This window comes from Hyperolius riggenbachi, chromosome 5 (assembly GCF_040937935.1).
Source record: "Hyperolius riggenbachi isolate aHypRig1 chromosome 5, aHypRig1.pri, whole genome shotgun sequence".
In the NCBI taxonomy this organism is placed as follows: Eukaryota; Metazoa; Chordata; class Amphibia; order Anura; family Hyperoliidae; genus Hyperolius; species Hyperolius riggenbachi.
Window position 1 is genome coordinate 158,897,463 of NC_090650.1, and position 15,402 is coordinate 158,912,864.

At 46.2% G+C, this 15,402-nt stretch overlaps 1 protein-coding gene across 1 annotated transcript in view; it reads right to left on the reverse strand.

Moving 5' to 3' along the window:
* The window catches only part of AOAH (acyloxyacyl hydrolase), a 443,812-nt gene extending 428,650 nt beyond the window's left edge, over window positions 1–15,162 (reverse strand). The window contains exon 1 of the mRNA XM_068234524.1: window positions 15,031–15,162. Within this exon, the coding sequence (XP_068090625.1) occupies window positions 15,031–15,145 (115 nt within the window). The 5' untranslated portion in view covers window positions 15,146–15,162. The remainder of the gene's footprint in view (window positions 1–15,030) is intronic.
* Between the last annotated feature and the right edge of the window lie 240 nt (window positions 15,163–15,402).

A 15,402-nucleotide genomic window follows, 5' to 3' on the forward strand; every position in this document is an offset into this window, starting at 1 on the left:
AGGGGGTGACAGGTGGTGACAGGAGGTGATTGATGGGTGTCTCAAGGTGTGATTAGGGGGGGGAATAGATGCAAGCAATGCACTGGCGAGGTGATCAGGGCTGGGGTCTGAGGGCGTTCTGAGGGTGTGGGCGGGTGATTGGGTGCCCTAGGGGCAGATAGGGGTCTAATCTGATGGGTAACAGTGACAGGTGGTGACAGGGGGTGATTGATGGGTAATTAGTGGGTGTTTAGAGGAGAGAACAGATGTAAACAGTGCACTTGGGAGGTGATCTGACATCTGGTCTGCAGGCGATCTAATGGTGTGGGTGGGTGATCAGATTTCCCGCAAGGGGCCGGTTAGGGGCTGATTGATGGGTGGCAGTGACAGGGGGTGATTGATGGGTGGCAGTGACAGGGGGTGATTGATGGGTGATTGATAGGTGATTGACAGGTGATCAGTGGGTTATTACAGGGAAGAACAGATGTAAATAATGCACTGGCGAATTGATAAGGGGGGGGGGTCTGAGGGCAATCTGAGCGTGTGGGGCGGGTGATTGGGTGCCCGCAAGGGGCAGATTAGGGTCTATTCTGATGGGTAACAGTGACAGGTGGTGATAGGGGGTGATTGATGGTTAATTAGTGGGTGTTTAGCGTAGAGAACAGATGTAAACACTGCACTTGGGAGGTGATCTGATGTCGGATCTGCGGGTGATCTATTGGTGTGGGTGGGTGTTCAGATTGCCCGCAAGGGGCAGGTTAGGGGCTGATTGATGTGTGGCAGTGACAGGAGGTGATTGATGGATGGCAGTGACAGAGGGTGATTGATGGGTGGCAGTGACAGGGGGTGATTGATGGGTGATTGACAGGTGATTGACAGGTGATCAGGGGGGATAGATGCATACAGTACACGGAGGGGGGGGGGTCTGGGGAGAATCTGAGGGGTGGAGGGTGATCAAGAGTCCCCAGGGGGCAGTTTAGGGACTAAAAAAAAAATAGCGTTGACAGATAGTGACAGGGAGGGATTGATGGGTGATTAGGGGGGTGATTGTGTGCAAACAGTGGTCTGGGGGGTGGGCAGGGGGGGCCTGAGGGGTGCTGTGGGCGATCAGGGGGCAGGGGGGGCAGATCAGTGTGTTTGGGTGCAGACTAGGGTGGCTGCAGCCTGCCCTGGTGGTCCCTCGGACACTGGGACCACCAGGGCAGGAGGCAGCCTGTATAATACACTTTGTAAACATTACAAAGCGTATTATACGCTTCCTATCCGGCGATCGTCGGGTTAACAACCCGCCGGCGCTTCTGATTGGCCGGCGGGTTGACGTCGCGGGTGGGCGGAGCCTATTGCCGGCGGATGCGCGCGCAGCCCCCGATCCCCGGCAAAACAGTGCCCCAGGACCTGACGCCATTCTGCATTTTACGTGGTCCTGGGGCTGCCATTTTGCCGCCGCCAATATGAAGTAGGCGGTCGGCAAGTGGTTAAACAGGCTGCCTCCTGCCCTGGTGGTCCCAGTGATCGAGGTACCACCAGGGCAGGCTGCAGCCACCCTAAGTTGCACCCAAACACACTGATCTGCCCCCCCTGCCCTCTGATCACCCACAGCACCCCTCAGAACCCCCCCCCCCTGCCCACCCCCCAGCCCCCTGTTTGCACCCAATCACCCCCCTAATCACCCATCAATCACGCCATGTCACTATCTGTCAGCGCTATTTTTTTTTATTAGGTCCTAATCTGCCCCCTGGGGGCTCCTGATCAACCCCCCCCACCCCTTAGATCCTCCCCAGACCCCTCCCCCCCATGTACTGTATACATCTATCCTCCCCTATAATCACCCAATGGTCACCTGTCAATCACCCATCAATCACCCCCTGTCACCACCTGTCACTGCCACCTATCAGAGATCAGACCCTAAACTGCCCCCTGCGGGCACCCAAACACCTGCCCACACCCTCAGATCGCCCGCAGACCCACCCTCATATCACCACCAAAGTGCATTGTTTACATCTGTTCTTCCCTCTAATCACCCCCTAATTACCCATCAATCACTCCCTGTCAATATATGTCAGTGCTATTTTATAGAGTAGGTCCCTAACTGCCCTCTGGAGGCTCCTGATCACCTCCCCTACCCTCAGATCCACCCCTGACTCCCCCAGACCCCCCCCCCCGTGTACTGTATACGTCTATTCTTCCCTGTCAATCACCTGTCAATCGCCCATCAATCACGCCATGTCACTATCTGTCAGCGCTATTTTTTTTTTTAGGTCCTAATCTGCCCCCTGGGGGCTCCTAATCAACCCCCCCCACCCCTTAGATCCTCCCCAGACCCACTCCCCCCGTGTACTGTATACATCTATCCTCCCCTATAATCACCCAATGGTCACCTGTCAATCACCCGTCAATCACCCCGTCACTGCCACCTATCAGAGATCAGACCCTAAACTGCCCCCTGCGGGCACTCAAACACCTGCCCACACCCTCAGATCGCCCGCAGACCCACCCTCATATCACCACCAAAGTGCATTGTTTACATCTGTTCTTCCCTCTAATCGCCCCCTAATTACCCATCAATCACTCCCTGTCAATATCTGTCAGCGCTATTTTATAGATTAGGCCCCTAACTGCCTTCTGGGGGCTCCTGATCACCCCCCTTACCCTCAGATCCACCCCAGACCGCCCCCCTGTGTACTGTATACATCTATTCCCCCCTGTCAATCACCTGCCAATCACCCATCAATCATCCTGTCACCACCTTTCACTGCCACCCATGTGATCAGACCCTAACCTGCCTCTTGCAGGCATCTGATCACCCCCACACCATCAGATCGCCTGCAGACCCACCGTCATATCACCACCAAAGTGCATTGTTTACATCTGTTCTTCCCTGTAATCACCCCCTAATTACCCATCAATCACTCCCTGTCAATATCTGTCAGCGCTATTTTATAGATTCGGTCCCTAACTGCCTTCTGGGGGCTCCTGATCACCCCCTACCCTCAGATCCACCCCAGTTCCCCCCAGGCCCCCCTCCTGTGTACTCATACATGTATTCTCCCCTGTCAATCACCTGTCAATCACCCATCAATCATCCCGTCACCACCTTTCACTGCCACCCATCTGATCAGACCCTAACCTGCCTCTTGCGGGCATCTGATCACCCCCACACCATCAGATCGCCCGCAGAACCACCGTCATATCACCACCAAAGTGCATTGTTTACATCTGTTCTTCCCTCTAATCACCCCCTAATTACCCATCAATCACTCCCTGTCAATATCTGTCAGTGCTATTTTATGGATTAGGTCCCTAACTGCCCTCTGGGGGCTCTTGATCACCCCCCTACCCTCAGATCCACCCCAGACCCCCCCCCCCCCCCTGTGTACTGTATACGTCTATTCTCCCCTGTCAATCACCTGTCAATCACCCATCAAACATCCCGTCGCCAACTTTCACTGCCACCCATCTGATCAGACCCTAACCTACCTCTTGCGGGCATCTGATCACCCCCACACCATCAGCTCGCCCGCAGACCCACTGTCATATCACCACCAAAGTGCATTGTTTACATCTGTTCTTCCCTCTAATCACCCACTTATCACCCATCAATCACCCCGTCACCACCTGTCACTGCTACTCATCAGATCAGACCCTAATCTGCCCCTTGCGGGCAACCAATCACCCGCCCACACCCTCAGATAGCCCCCCAGACCCCCTCTGATCAACTCGCCAGTGCATTGCTTGCATATTCCCCCTCTAATCACATCTTAAGACACCCATCAATCACCTCCTGTCACCCCCCTAGCACTCCCATCCCTCAGATCAGGTCCTTATCTGCCCCATTTTAGAAAGAAGACACCCCAAGGTATTCTGTTAGGTGAATGATGAGTTCATAGAAGATTTTATTTTTTGTCACAAGTTAGTGTAAAATGACACTTTGTAAAAAAAAAATAATAAAAATCAATTTCCGCTAACTTGTGACAAAAAATAAAATCTTCTATGAACTCACCATACTCCTAACAGAATACCTTGGGGTGTCTTCTTTCTAAAATGGGGTCACTTGTTGAGTTCCTATACTGTCCTAGCATTTTAGGGGCCCTAAACCGTTAGTAGTCTAAAAACCAAATTCCTCAAAATGACCTGTGAATAGGACGTTGGGCCCCTTAGCCCACCTAAGCTGCAAAAAAGTGTCGCACATGTGGTATCGCCGTACTCAGGAGAAGTAGTATAATGTGTTTTGGAGTGTATTTTTACACATATCCATGCTGGGTGGGAGAAATATCTCTGTAAATGACAATTTCTTTTTTTTTATTTTACACAATTGTCCATTTACAGAGATGTTTCTCCCACCCAGCATGGGTATGTGTAAAAATACACCCCAAAACACATTATACTACTTCTCCTGAGTATGGCAATACCACGTGTGACACTTTTTTGCAGCCTAGGTGCGCTAAGGGGCCCAACGTCCTATTCACAGGTCATTTTGAGGCATTTGGTTTCTAGACTACTCCTCACGCTTTAGGGCCCATAAAATGCCAGGGCAGTATAGGAACCCCACAAGTGACCCCATTTTAGAAAGAAGACACCCCAAGGTATTCCGTTAGGAGTATGGTGAGCTCATAGAAGATTTTATTTTTTGTCAAAAGTTAGCGCAAATTGATTTTTATTGTTTTTTTTCACAAAGTGTCATTTTCTACTAACTTGTGACAAAAAAATAAAATCTTCTATGAACTCATCATACACCTAACGGAATACCTTGGGGTGTCTTATTTCTAAAATGGGGTCACTTGTGGGGTTCCTATACTGTCCTGGCATTTTAGCGGCCCAAAACCGCGAGGAGTAGTCTGGAAACCAAATGCCTCAAAATGACCGTTCAGGGGTATAAGCATCTGCAAATTTTGATGACAGGTGGTCTATGAGGGGCTGATTTTTGTGGAACCGGTCATAAGCAGGGTGGCTTCTTAGATGACAAATTGTATTGGCACTGAAGTGCAGGAAGCACTTCTCAAATCGTGACCTGGACATGGCAGCAGAGAACATGGGCATGTGATGTATTGGGTGCGTAGACCAATAAGACCGCAATACATTCTTTTTGGCTAGACCCATGTTAAGGAGAAGGCCCAAAAAAATGTTACGTTTGGAAACTTGGAGTGGTTTCCACCGAAAAAGGCTGGGCATGGTAACTTCTCGGATTGACGGTTGCGTATTGTGTGGCATAACGGTTTGTCTCAGCCACAATTAAGTCATTGAGATCCAGGGTGCAGAACAGATGAAAAAAGTCTAGGGCCAATCCTAGATTATCTGTCTCCACCTGGACTTCAGACTGGGCGGTAAAAGAGGGCAGTACGGGTGCGGCAGAACCAGAGGATTGCCAATTGGAATTTGCCAGCACCTCTGAGAGACTATGGGTAGTATGGGCCCGCTTTGCTGGTGGCTGCGACTCGGATCTTAATGCATGTGCCACCGAACCAGTTTCTACTACCATGCTGGTGCTCGCCACTTCACCAGGGTCTACGGTAGTACTGGTGCTTGGTCCAGGAGATGCTACGCTGCTGTTGCATGCCTCACCAAGAAAACTCGGATCAGCGCTAGCACCACTCAGCTGCCCTTGAGTCTGATCCTGCGGTCCAGTGACATGTGGCACGCAGTGCCTTGACCCAACGCTGTGAGCCAGAGATGACACCACTTGCCTTTCAACATCACGGTACAGTTTGAGTATCGCCTTTTTTGAGAAATAATTGCATATCTTCCACTGCGGTGTGTGGATTTGCTTTTGTGTGCTGCTTTCCCTCAGGTGGTCATCCCATTGCAGTTTGTGCTTTGTAATCATGTGCCTTCGTAAGGTAGTTGTCCCTACGCGGGTCTTGGTCTTTCCATGGCTCAATTTTTGGTGGCAGAGAATACAGATGGCATTGCTCTCATCTGAGGCAGACACATAAAAAATTGTCCACACTGCTGAGTCCTGGGATGATGGCACTTTGGTGGTGGCGGCCGACTGAGTGTTAAGTAGGGTGCCAGAATCAGAGCAAGAGGAGAAAGATATGTCACGCTTCTGTACGGAAGCGGAGAAAGATGAGGTGTTCTGTGTTAAATAGTCAACTACGTCCTGACAATATTGGGTAGGTAGGTGGGTGCACTGAAGTGAACAACAGGTAGTAGGTATATGCAATGATGGGTATTACATGTGCACCTGTCACACACAGACAGGTACCGGACAGGCACAGTGACACTGCGTGCGATCACGTAGGTATGTGGGTGCACTGAAGTGAACAACAGGTAGTAGGTATATGCAGTGATAGGTATTACATGTGCACCTGTCACACACAGACAGGTACCGGACAGGCACAGTGACACTGCGTGCGCTCACGTAGGTAGGTGGGTGCACTGAAGTGAACAACAGGTAGTAGGTATTTACAGTGATGGGTATTACATGTGCACCTGTCACACACGGACAGGCACAGTGACACTGACTGACAGGGCTGTATATAATGCAAGTGGGCCACACAAAAAAAAAAATAGATCACAAGAACAAGATTAGCTCTCAAAAGCGCTGTTGAGGGGTGCTTTTTTAGCAATAACAATCAGCCTAGAGCAAGCTAACAAGCCTACAAGAGCCTAACTTTGCTTCACCTATGAGAGTCTGCAGCAGCTATCCCTTCACTAATTACTGCAGGCACACGAGTGAGTCCACTGCCTGACGCTGTCTGCCTTTTATAACCCTCTTATAAAAGGCAGGCAGCGTCAGGCAGTGGACTCACTTGTGTGACTGTGGTGGGGCTCCAGGAGGAAGTGTAGCCTAATTGGCTACAATGTGCCTGCTGACTGTGATGTAGAGGGTCAAAGTTGACCCTCATGATGCACTATGGGGGCGAACCGAACTTCCGAAAAAGTTCCCGGTTCGCCACGATCGCGAACCACGGAAGTTTGCCGGGCCATCTCTACACCTGTCGCTTAAGACTGAGAGCAAAGAGAAAAAAGTCAGAAAGGAATCAAGCTTCTACTGCCCCGATTTGTGATGTTGTCCTCTGTGCCATTCTCTGTTTCAAATGCAGGAGATTATGTAGATATGTACATACGGTATAGTCTGGTGCCTTATTTGTACAGTTTCTTTTTTTTATGTTTATTTATAAATTTGATTATTTCAACAATTTTGTGTTCTAGTCTTTTATTATACGTGGGATGTCTACATGACCTTAATTCTGACATATTTTGGAGTTATGACTTAAGAATTGGAGGTCTAAAAATCTTGAAAAAAATGTACCGCTTTTAGACCCATAATTCCAGAAACAAATGAACCGCCAGGGAGGTTAATAATCTTTTAGATTTAGAGCAAAAAAGAAATGCTGGGTTTCATACCTCTTTAAAGAAAACATCAAGCAAAATTTCCTGCCCCCATGATATACTTACAGGGGCTTCCTCCATCCCCTTGAAGCTGACATGGCCCACACCGCATTTTCGCTGGCAGCCATCGGCCTGGGGTCCCCCCCATGTAGAGGCCGACCTCGAGGTCGTCCTTACTGTGCCAGCATGAATCGCCACTGTCAATCAAGTCTACGTTGCACGCAGCATACTGCGCACGCCCAGAACTACTGCGCCTGTGCAGTACACTGCAGACAACGTGGACTTGACTGACAGCGGCCCCTGGTAAGTATATCATGGGGCAGAAAATTTTGCTTGATGCTTCCTTCCACTATGCAGCACGTTGCACGTGACTCCCCCAGGGGTGGCACTTGCAATCCCATTCATTATAATGAATGGGATGGTGGGCACAATCGCCCCAAAATGCAGGTAACCATGCACTTTAATTCAGTGGTAAATCTCAGCGCATGCATGGACACATCAGAGAGTGCAGTCTATGCACTCTCCGATGTCCCTGAGATCGCATTTCCCTAAGGGCAGCTAAAAGCGTGCATATGGAAACAATTCCAAATAGCGGCAGTTTAGTCTGAAATTCTAAAACTGCACTATAGTTAAAGGATACCCGAAGTGACATATGACATGATGAGATAGACATGTGTATTCACAGTGCCTAGCACAGAAATAACTATGCTGTGTTCCTTTTTTTCTTTCTCTGTCTGAAAGAGTTAAATATCAGGTATGTAAGTAGCTGACTCAGTCCTGACTCAGACAGGAAGTGACTACAGTGTGACCCTCACTAATAAGAAATTCCAACTATAAAACACTTTCTAGCAGAAAATGGCTTCTGAGAGCAAGAAAGCGATAAAAAGGGGAATTTCTTATCAGAGAGGGTCACACTGTAATTTCCTGTCTGAGTCAGGACTTTGGTGGTGGCGGCGACTGAGTGTTAAGTGGGGTGCCAGAATCAGAGCAGGAGGAGGAAGATATGTCACGCTTTTGTATGGAAGCGGAGAAAGATGAGGCGTTCTGTGTTAAATAGTCAACTACGTCCCGACAATATTGGGGGTTGATGGCACTTGCCTTCTTCTGAACACTGTACTTTGGCCGCGGGCCGCACGAAATCATGACAGCGCGACCTCGAACAGACCTGCCAGGTGGCCTGCCTTTGCCTTTTGTTTTGTCCATATTGGGGGGGGGGGGGGGGGGGGGAGGGATGAAGTGAAAGGTATGCACTGACTTGACTAATACAATGTGTAGTCAGTCACACAGGTGCAGTTAACAGGTACGCACGGAGTGGTATATCACACTGCGTGCGATCACGTAGGTAGGTGGGTGCACTGAAGTGAACAACAGGTAGTAGGTATATGCAATGATGGGTATTACATGTGCACCTGTCACACACAGACAGGTACCGGACAGGCACAGTGACACTACTATACCTGATAATTAACTCTTTCAGGCAGAGAAAGAAAAAAAGGAACACAGCATTTGTGTGCTAGGCACTGTACATACACATGTCTATCTCATCATGTCACATGTCACTTCGGGTATCCTTTAAGAAAAATGCAAATCCATTCCTAAACTGCAACAGATTAAGAAGTGCTTAATAGCACTTCTACACACCTCGTGCAGTGTAGACTTGACATGATTTGTGAAGTAACAGCAAACAATTGACAGCGCTCCTAGGCTGCAAATGAAATGAAATCAACAGAGATATGCAGATCCCCCAGGGGCTAAAATACACACCTTGAATACAAATCATATGCAAATTATGCACTAATCTCAAATCTAAAAAGTTGAATGCAAACTGAAGCACATGGCTGCAGCTAGTCATGAGTACACTTACATTTGTTTTGTACAGCAGGAGAGATTTATTTGTGAAGTGCTCCACCCCCTGCTGAATCCTGCAAAGCTGTGAAGCGCCCTTCCAGTGCTGGGCACTGATGCAATACAGCAGATGTATTGGCTACCTCAGCAACAGCAATTTCCCTCACACACTGCACTGTCTGAGAAACCTTCCTAACTCCTCCTATTTAAGAACAGTTTAAGAAGGAATCTGCACAATTTACTGATTTCTTAATATGTCTGAGACTGTACTGCATGAATTTCAAAAAACCTACCAATATTTTGTCTCAGGCACTCTTCATAAATGTTCTCTTTCGTCTTTAATCACTTGAGGACCGCGGTGTTAAACCCCCCTAGTGACCAGGCCATTTTTAGTTAATTGGGCAACTGCAGCTTTAAGGCCAAGCTGTACAAAGTAATTAGACGGCGGTTTCGCTGTCTAACAGTCTCCCGAGCGGCGATCCGCACTCGGAGACTGAAGGCGGGGCGGCGCTCTGCCCCCCAAGCAGGAGATGCGTGCGCACCCTGCGTGCGATCTCCTGCTAGCCCCATAGAAGACCGTTCACGCCAATTGGCGTTGAGCAGTCCTGGGGATGCCGCACTGCACACGTCAATTGGCGTGTAGCAGTCGGCAAGTAGTTATTCAGTGGTAGTCTATTAAGTGCCCCAGAGTGAAAATACATGAACTATTGACCTTGTTCTATCACTCCCCTGTCCTCAGAAGTAGTATTCTGCCAGGAAAACATTTATGGCTGTAATTTGTTCTTCAGTGATGTTTACTATATTCCCGACAAAGTACCGACAAGACAGAAGCTTACACTTCTATGCCTAGAAATTAACTCTTTCAGGTAGCAAAATAAAACAAGTAAAACAGCCTGATAATTAATATGTTTTGTACTGTACATACACATGTTTATCTCATCATTTCGCCTCAAATACACTTTAAGGCAAAGACTGGTGGCAAACATACTCAAAATGGGAAACTTTTAGCAGTGGGGTATCGCAGGGGTCAGTACTTTGGTCTAATTTTTTTCAATGTATTTATTAATGATTTAGTAGTCGGAGCACAGAGTAATGTTGCCAACTTTGCAAATGATACATAATTATGCAGAATTATCAACACTAAGACAGAGAGTGATTACAACAGGATCTTGACAACATGACTATATAAAAAGGTACATGGCAGATTACGTTTAATGTTGATAAATGTAAAGTCATGCACCTTGGACATACCAATGGTAGATCACCATATAAAATAATGGCATACAGCTGGGAAATCAGAGTTGGAGAAAGATTTACCGTATATACTCGGATGCAAGTCGACCCCGTGTATAAGTCGACCCCAATATTTGACCCTCATAAGCTGGAATTTTTCAATTACTCATGTATAAGTCTATCCAGCAAAGTTAATGGCTGCACTTGGGGATCAGGATGGGTAAGTGGATGAATTTCATACAACATTGTAGTCATTATACCCTCCTGGTCCCAAAGTACAGCCTATAACTCCTCAAGCACACATTCAGCCATTAACCTTCTGCCTGTAACTCTGCCTGTAACTCTATATCCCCGCCACCATCACCCAAATGCATGCTGCCTGCAACTCCCCCATACCAATGCTGCAGGTGATTCCCCACTCTCTCCCACCCACCATCACCCATAGGGAGCCCCTGTCTCCATTTCACCCCTCACCTCCCACCATCATCAAAACACTTGCTGCCCTTAATTCCCCCCTCCCTCCCACCATCACCCAAACACTTGCTGCCCTTAATTTCCCCCTGCCTCCCACCATCACCCAAACACTTGTTGCCCTTAATTTCCCCCTGCCTCCCACCATCACCCAAACACTTGCTGCCCTTAATTCCCCACCCAAACACGTGTTGCCTTTAATTCCCCCTCCCTCCCACCATCACCCAAACACTTGCTGCCCTTAATTTCTTACTTGCGCTGTTTAATCCCGTGCAAAGTGATTCCCGCAGCAGAAGCCGTCACCCCCATCACGTGAGCTGCTTTCTCTCTTCTCCCTTCACTCGCGCTGACCTCCGTGCTTTTGCATAGCTTCCGTCTTCTGACATCGGGCTACGCTACAGCATGGAGGTCAGCGCGAGTGAAGGGAGTGAAGGGAGAAGAGAGGACACGCTGATGGAGGTGGCGGCTTCTGCCGCGGAAATCGCTTTTCACAGGTTTAAACAGCGCAAGTAGGAAATTGAATCCCTTTGGATGATGGTGGGTGGGTGGGAGGGAGGGGGTATTAAAAACACACCGGTATATTGGCTGTAAGTTGGGAAATTTAGGACTACTCAGGTATAAGTCTCCCCCCCCCCCCCCCCCCCACACACACACACTTTTATACTTTGAGTCAGTCCTAATTTTCTCGACTTATAGCCGAGTATATACGGTAGGAATCCTGGTTAATAATACGTTATCTTATAAAATGGCAAGCAGTGCTAGCTAAATCAAATACAATTCTGGGATGCATAAATTGGGAAATAATATCTTGAGATGCTACTATATTATCACCTCTGTATAAATCACTTGTGAGGCCACATCTGGAGTATAGGATACAGTTTGGGGCACCGCACTATAGAAAGGACAATGACCTTCTAGAATGGGTACAAAACGGGCAACTAAATTAATCAGAGGGATGGAAGATATCACTTACCAAGAAAGGATGGACAAACTGGGCTTATTTATTTTGGAAAAAAGGTGACTGAGAGGTGACCTGATTAACATGTATAAATAGATCAGAGGGCAATACAAAAGCTTGACAGATTAGCTTTTTGACCCTACGCTTGTACAAAGGACAAGGGGATATTATCTGCGTACGGAGGAAAAAAAGTTTTTGCTGTCTATTTAGAAAGGGGTCCTACACAGTGAGAGTGGTTAAAATCTGGAAGATATTACCTCAGGAAGTAGTTATGGCAAACTTTATATGTGCATTTAAAGAGGGCTTGGATGCTTTCCTTGCATTGAAGGGCATCCACGGATATAATTACTAGGTGATACCTAGGAAATGGATTTAACTTACTGCCATCTGGAGTCAAGAAGGAATTTTTCCTTTTAAGGCTAATTGGGCCAGGCCTCGTAAGGTTTTTCGCCTTCCCCTGATCAACTGGGATATGTATATTTTTTTCTGTTTGTTTATTTTTAAGGTTGAGCTTGATGAATGGATGTCTTTTTCAACCAAACAAACTATACAACATAGCTATTTTTTTTTTTTTAAAAAAGATTCTTTATTTAAAGTCCAACAGTAAATTGCAAACAAGTAATCATGCATACAGTTAACATGAATATATTACACAACTAAGCCATTTGGACGTAGCTTGCTATGTCCAAAAGGCTGCTACCACGCTGCTGCACGCGGCCAATCACGCATGCATGCTCCCGTGCCACCGCCCGTTAACCCGGAGATCAATAAATGGGAATGGGCTTTCCATTCATTGCTCTAAGTCCCCGTTAGAAAGGCCGACAGCTTCTATGAGAAGCCGCAATCTTTGTGAAGAAAAAAAATTTCACGTCATTCCTTCACTTCCTGTAAGCGTGATCGCTTGCTTACAGGATGAAAAGAAAAAATGACTGAGGCCATCTTGTGGCCAAATAGTAAAACTACATCTGCATAAAATTTTTAAATAAACATACGTACAATTACATTTATAAATTAACTGTTTACCTCCCACACTCTCCAAAAAATACCCAAATACCTAAGGGTCTGAACTTTTTTAATATGCATGTCAAGAGGGTATATTACTATTATTTTTAAAATTATAAGCTTGTAAATAGCAATTGACGCAAAACCCAAAAAAATGCACCTTTATTTCCAAATAAAAAATTGGTGCCATATATTGTGATAGGGACATAATTTAAGTGGTGTAATAACAGGGACAAATGGGCAAATAAAATATGTGGGTTTTAATTATGATTAACCAATACTGCTGCATGTGCAGGCCTTTGTTTGTGTCGGTGGTGGGACCACATATGACCAATTTAGATTGGTGGGTCGTCCATTTTTCTGCATAGGCTGATAGCCAGGCTATTTGGACAGGCTATATACCATCTTATTGGTCGGTGGTAATTGGTTATAGAAACAATGTGTTGTTTTTGACCGAGGAAGATTGAGGTGCCGCCCTTTTTTTGCATAGGCTTTTTGCCAGGCGATTTTTGCGCTTAAAAGCACACAATCCAAGGTCTTTAACAAACACAATTACATGTGCTCACCTTGCTGATTCATGTTTTTAGGCATGGTTTTAAAGTTTTGTCCTTGTTTTTTGACCGGTGAATGTTGTGGATATTGTCACATAATAAATTTTGTAATTTTTCATGCACATGCAGCAGTATTGGTTATTCATTTGTGTTTGATCCAGTTAATAGTATTTAACCAGTACAGCTCCTCCTGGCGAGTAGTGCTATCCTCTACTAGGGTTGGATGCTCATATCATATAGATTTTTGGGGTTTTAATTATGGTAGCATGTATATTTTAAAGCTATAATGGCCGAAAACTGAGAAATAATGAACTTTTTCCATTTTTTTTCTTAATTTTCCTGTTAAAATGCCTTTAGGCCTCTTTCACAGTGCAACGTTAAAGTCGCACGTTATAACAACATTTGACGCAGAATAATTAACTGCAACTAAAAATTAATGCCCCATTCACAGTGCACACGTTGCGTTGGTGATGCAGTGTGTTATACACATTATTAGCTGCGTGGAATGTTTGCACATGCTCAGTAATGACTTGGAAACATACTTTTCATTGCCTGTATGCTCTACTGTATGTGACCGTAATGGGGCATTAAGTTGCGTTGGGGCATTGCGTTGTAATTTGCGGTGCGACTTAAACGTTGCATCAAAACGCAACGTCCTACTGTGAAAGAGGCCTAAGAAAAAAATAATTCTTAGCAAAATGTACCACCAAAAGAAAGCCTAATTGGTGGCAGAAAAAAACAAGATATAGATCATTTCATTGTGATAAGTAGTGATAAAGTTATTGGCGAATGAATAGGAGGTGAAAATTGCTTCAATGCATAAGTTGAAAAACACTGAAGGCTGAAATGGTTAAGGTCCAATAGTCAAGACTGGTATTACTCGAACATGTCTAAGCCTTTACAGGGTGCAGAGCTATTGATATCTTGAAACCATGGACCCCTTTAAGCCTATAATTAGCAGGAGAGGGGAACGTGCCAAGTCAGTGGAGTGCCTGGTGAATTCCAAATGATCAGTGCAATAGAGGACATGATGTCCAGGTGGCGGTATCTATGGAGGCACATCATTGTTTACTTGCAAAACAAAATTTATATGATAACATGTGGAAATCAGACTCTGAAATAAGAAATAAAGAGAGAAAGGGAGCCTCCGCCCCCAAGGGACCTAGGAGAGTACAAAAGAGTAGGCCAAAGAGGAGGCATCCGATAGATAAGGCCCATAAGACTGCACAGTATGGGGTATTGAACAAAGAGTTCACTTAACCTTTACAGGTTAAGCCAATTGGTATGGCCCAGGATCGCCTTACGCTGATGGAAATCCAACGCAAAGGGGAAGGAACATAGCTAATTTAACAACAGTCTACTAGCAGCACTCCTGCACCCTTTTTTCTAGGCACGGTTCCTGAGTGAGTGAGTGAGTGAGTGAGTGAGTGAGTGAGTGTGTGTGTGTGTGTGTGTGTGTGTGCGTGCGTGCGTGCGTGCGTGTTTTCTAATGCCAATTTGGGAGGGACTAATTAACTTATCAGCATATTTTTGGCATGTGGATGGAAAACAGCGTGGTCAGAAGAAACCTATGTGAAACCTAAGTGGAAAAGGAAGAGTTAAGAGTTTAAATTGCAAACTTAAATAACCTTTGAAACTAGCAGTAAAACTTGCACATACCTATGCAAACAACCTTTTCAGTGAAAGCTTGCTTATGTCTCAGCTGTTCTTTGCCCTGAAGAAATAAAGACTCTGATCTGTTACTTCCTATAAGTGATTTCAGGAATATCATCATCAGCAGGCTCCGATAGACAACTTGCATCTGTCCATTCATTTTCCCGATCTCTTGTAGTGAGGGCAGTTGCAGCCTAGGCTGTAGTAAATTTGTACAGAAGACACAGCCTGAAGACAAGCTAGTTAGACAGCTTTAACAGGAAGCAGCTGAATTAATATCCAATACGTAAACTTTTCTGTCTTCAGACCAGGAAGCAGTATTATATCCCTTGCATTACAGCAGTACACAGTATGCAACTGTTCTCAAAGCAATAGCTT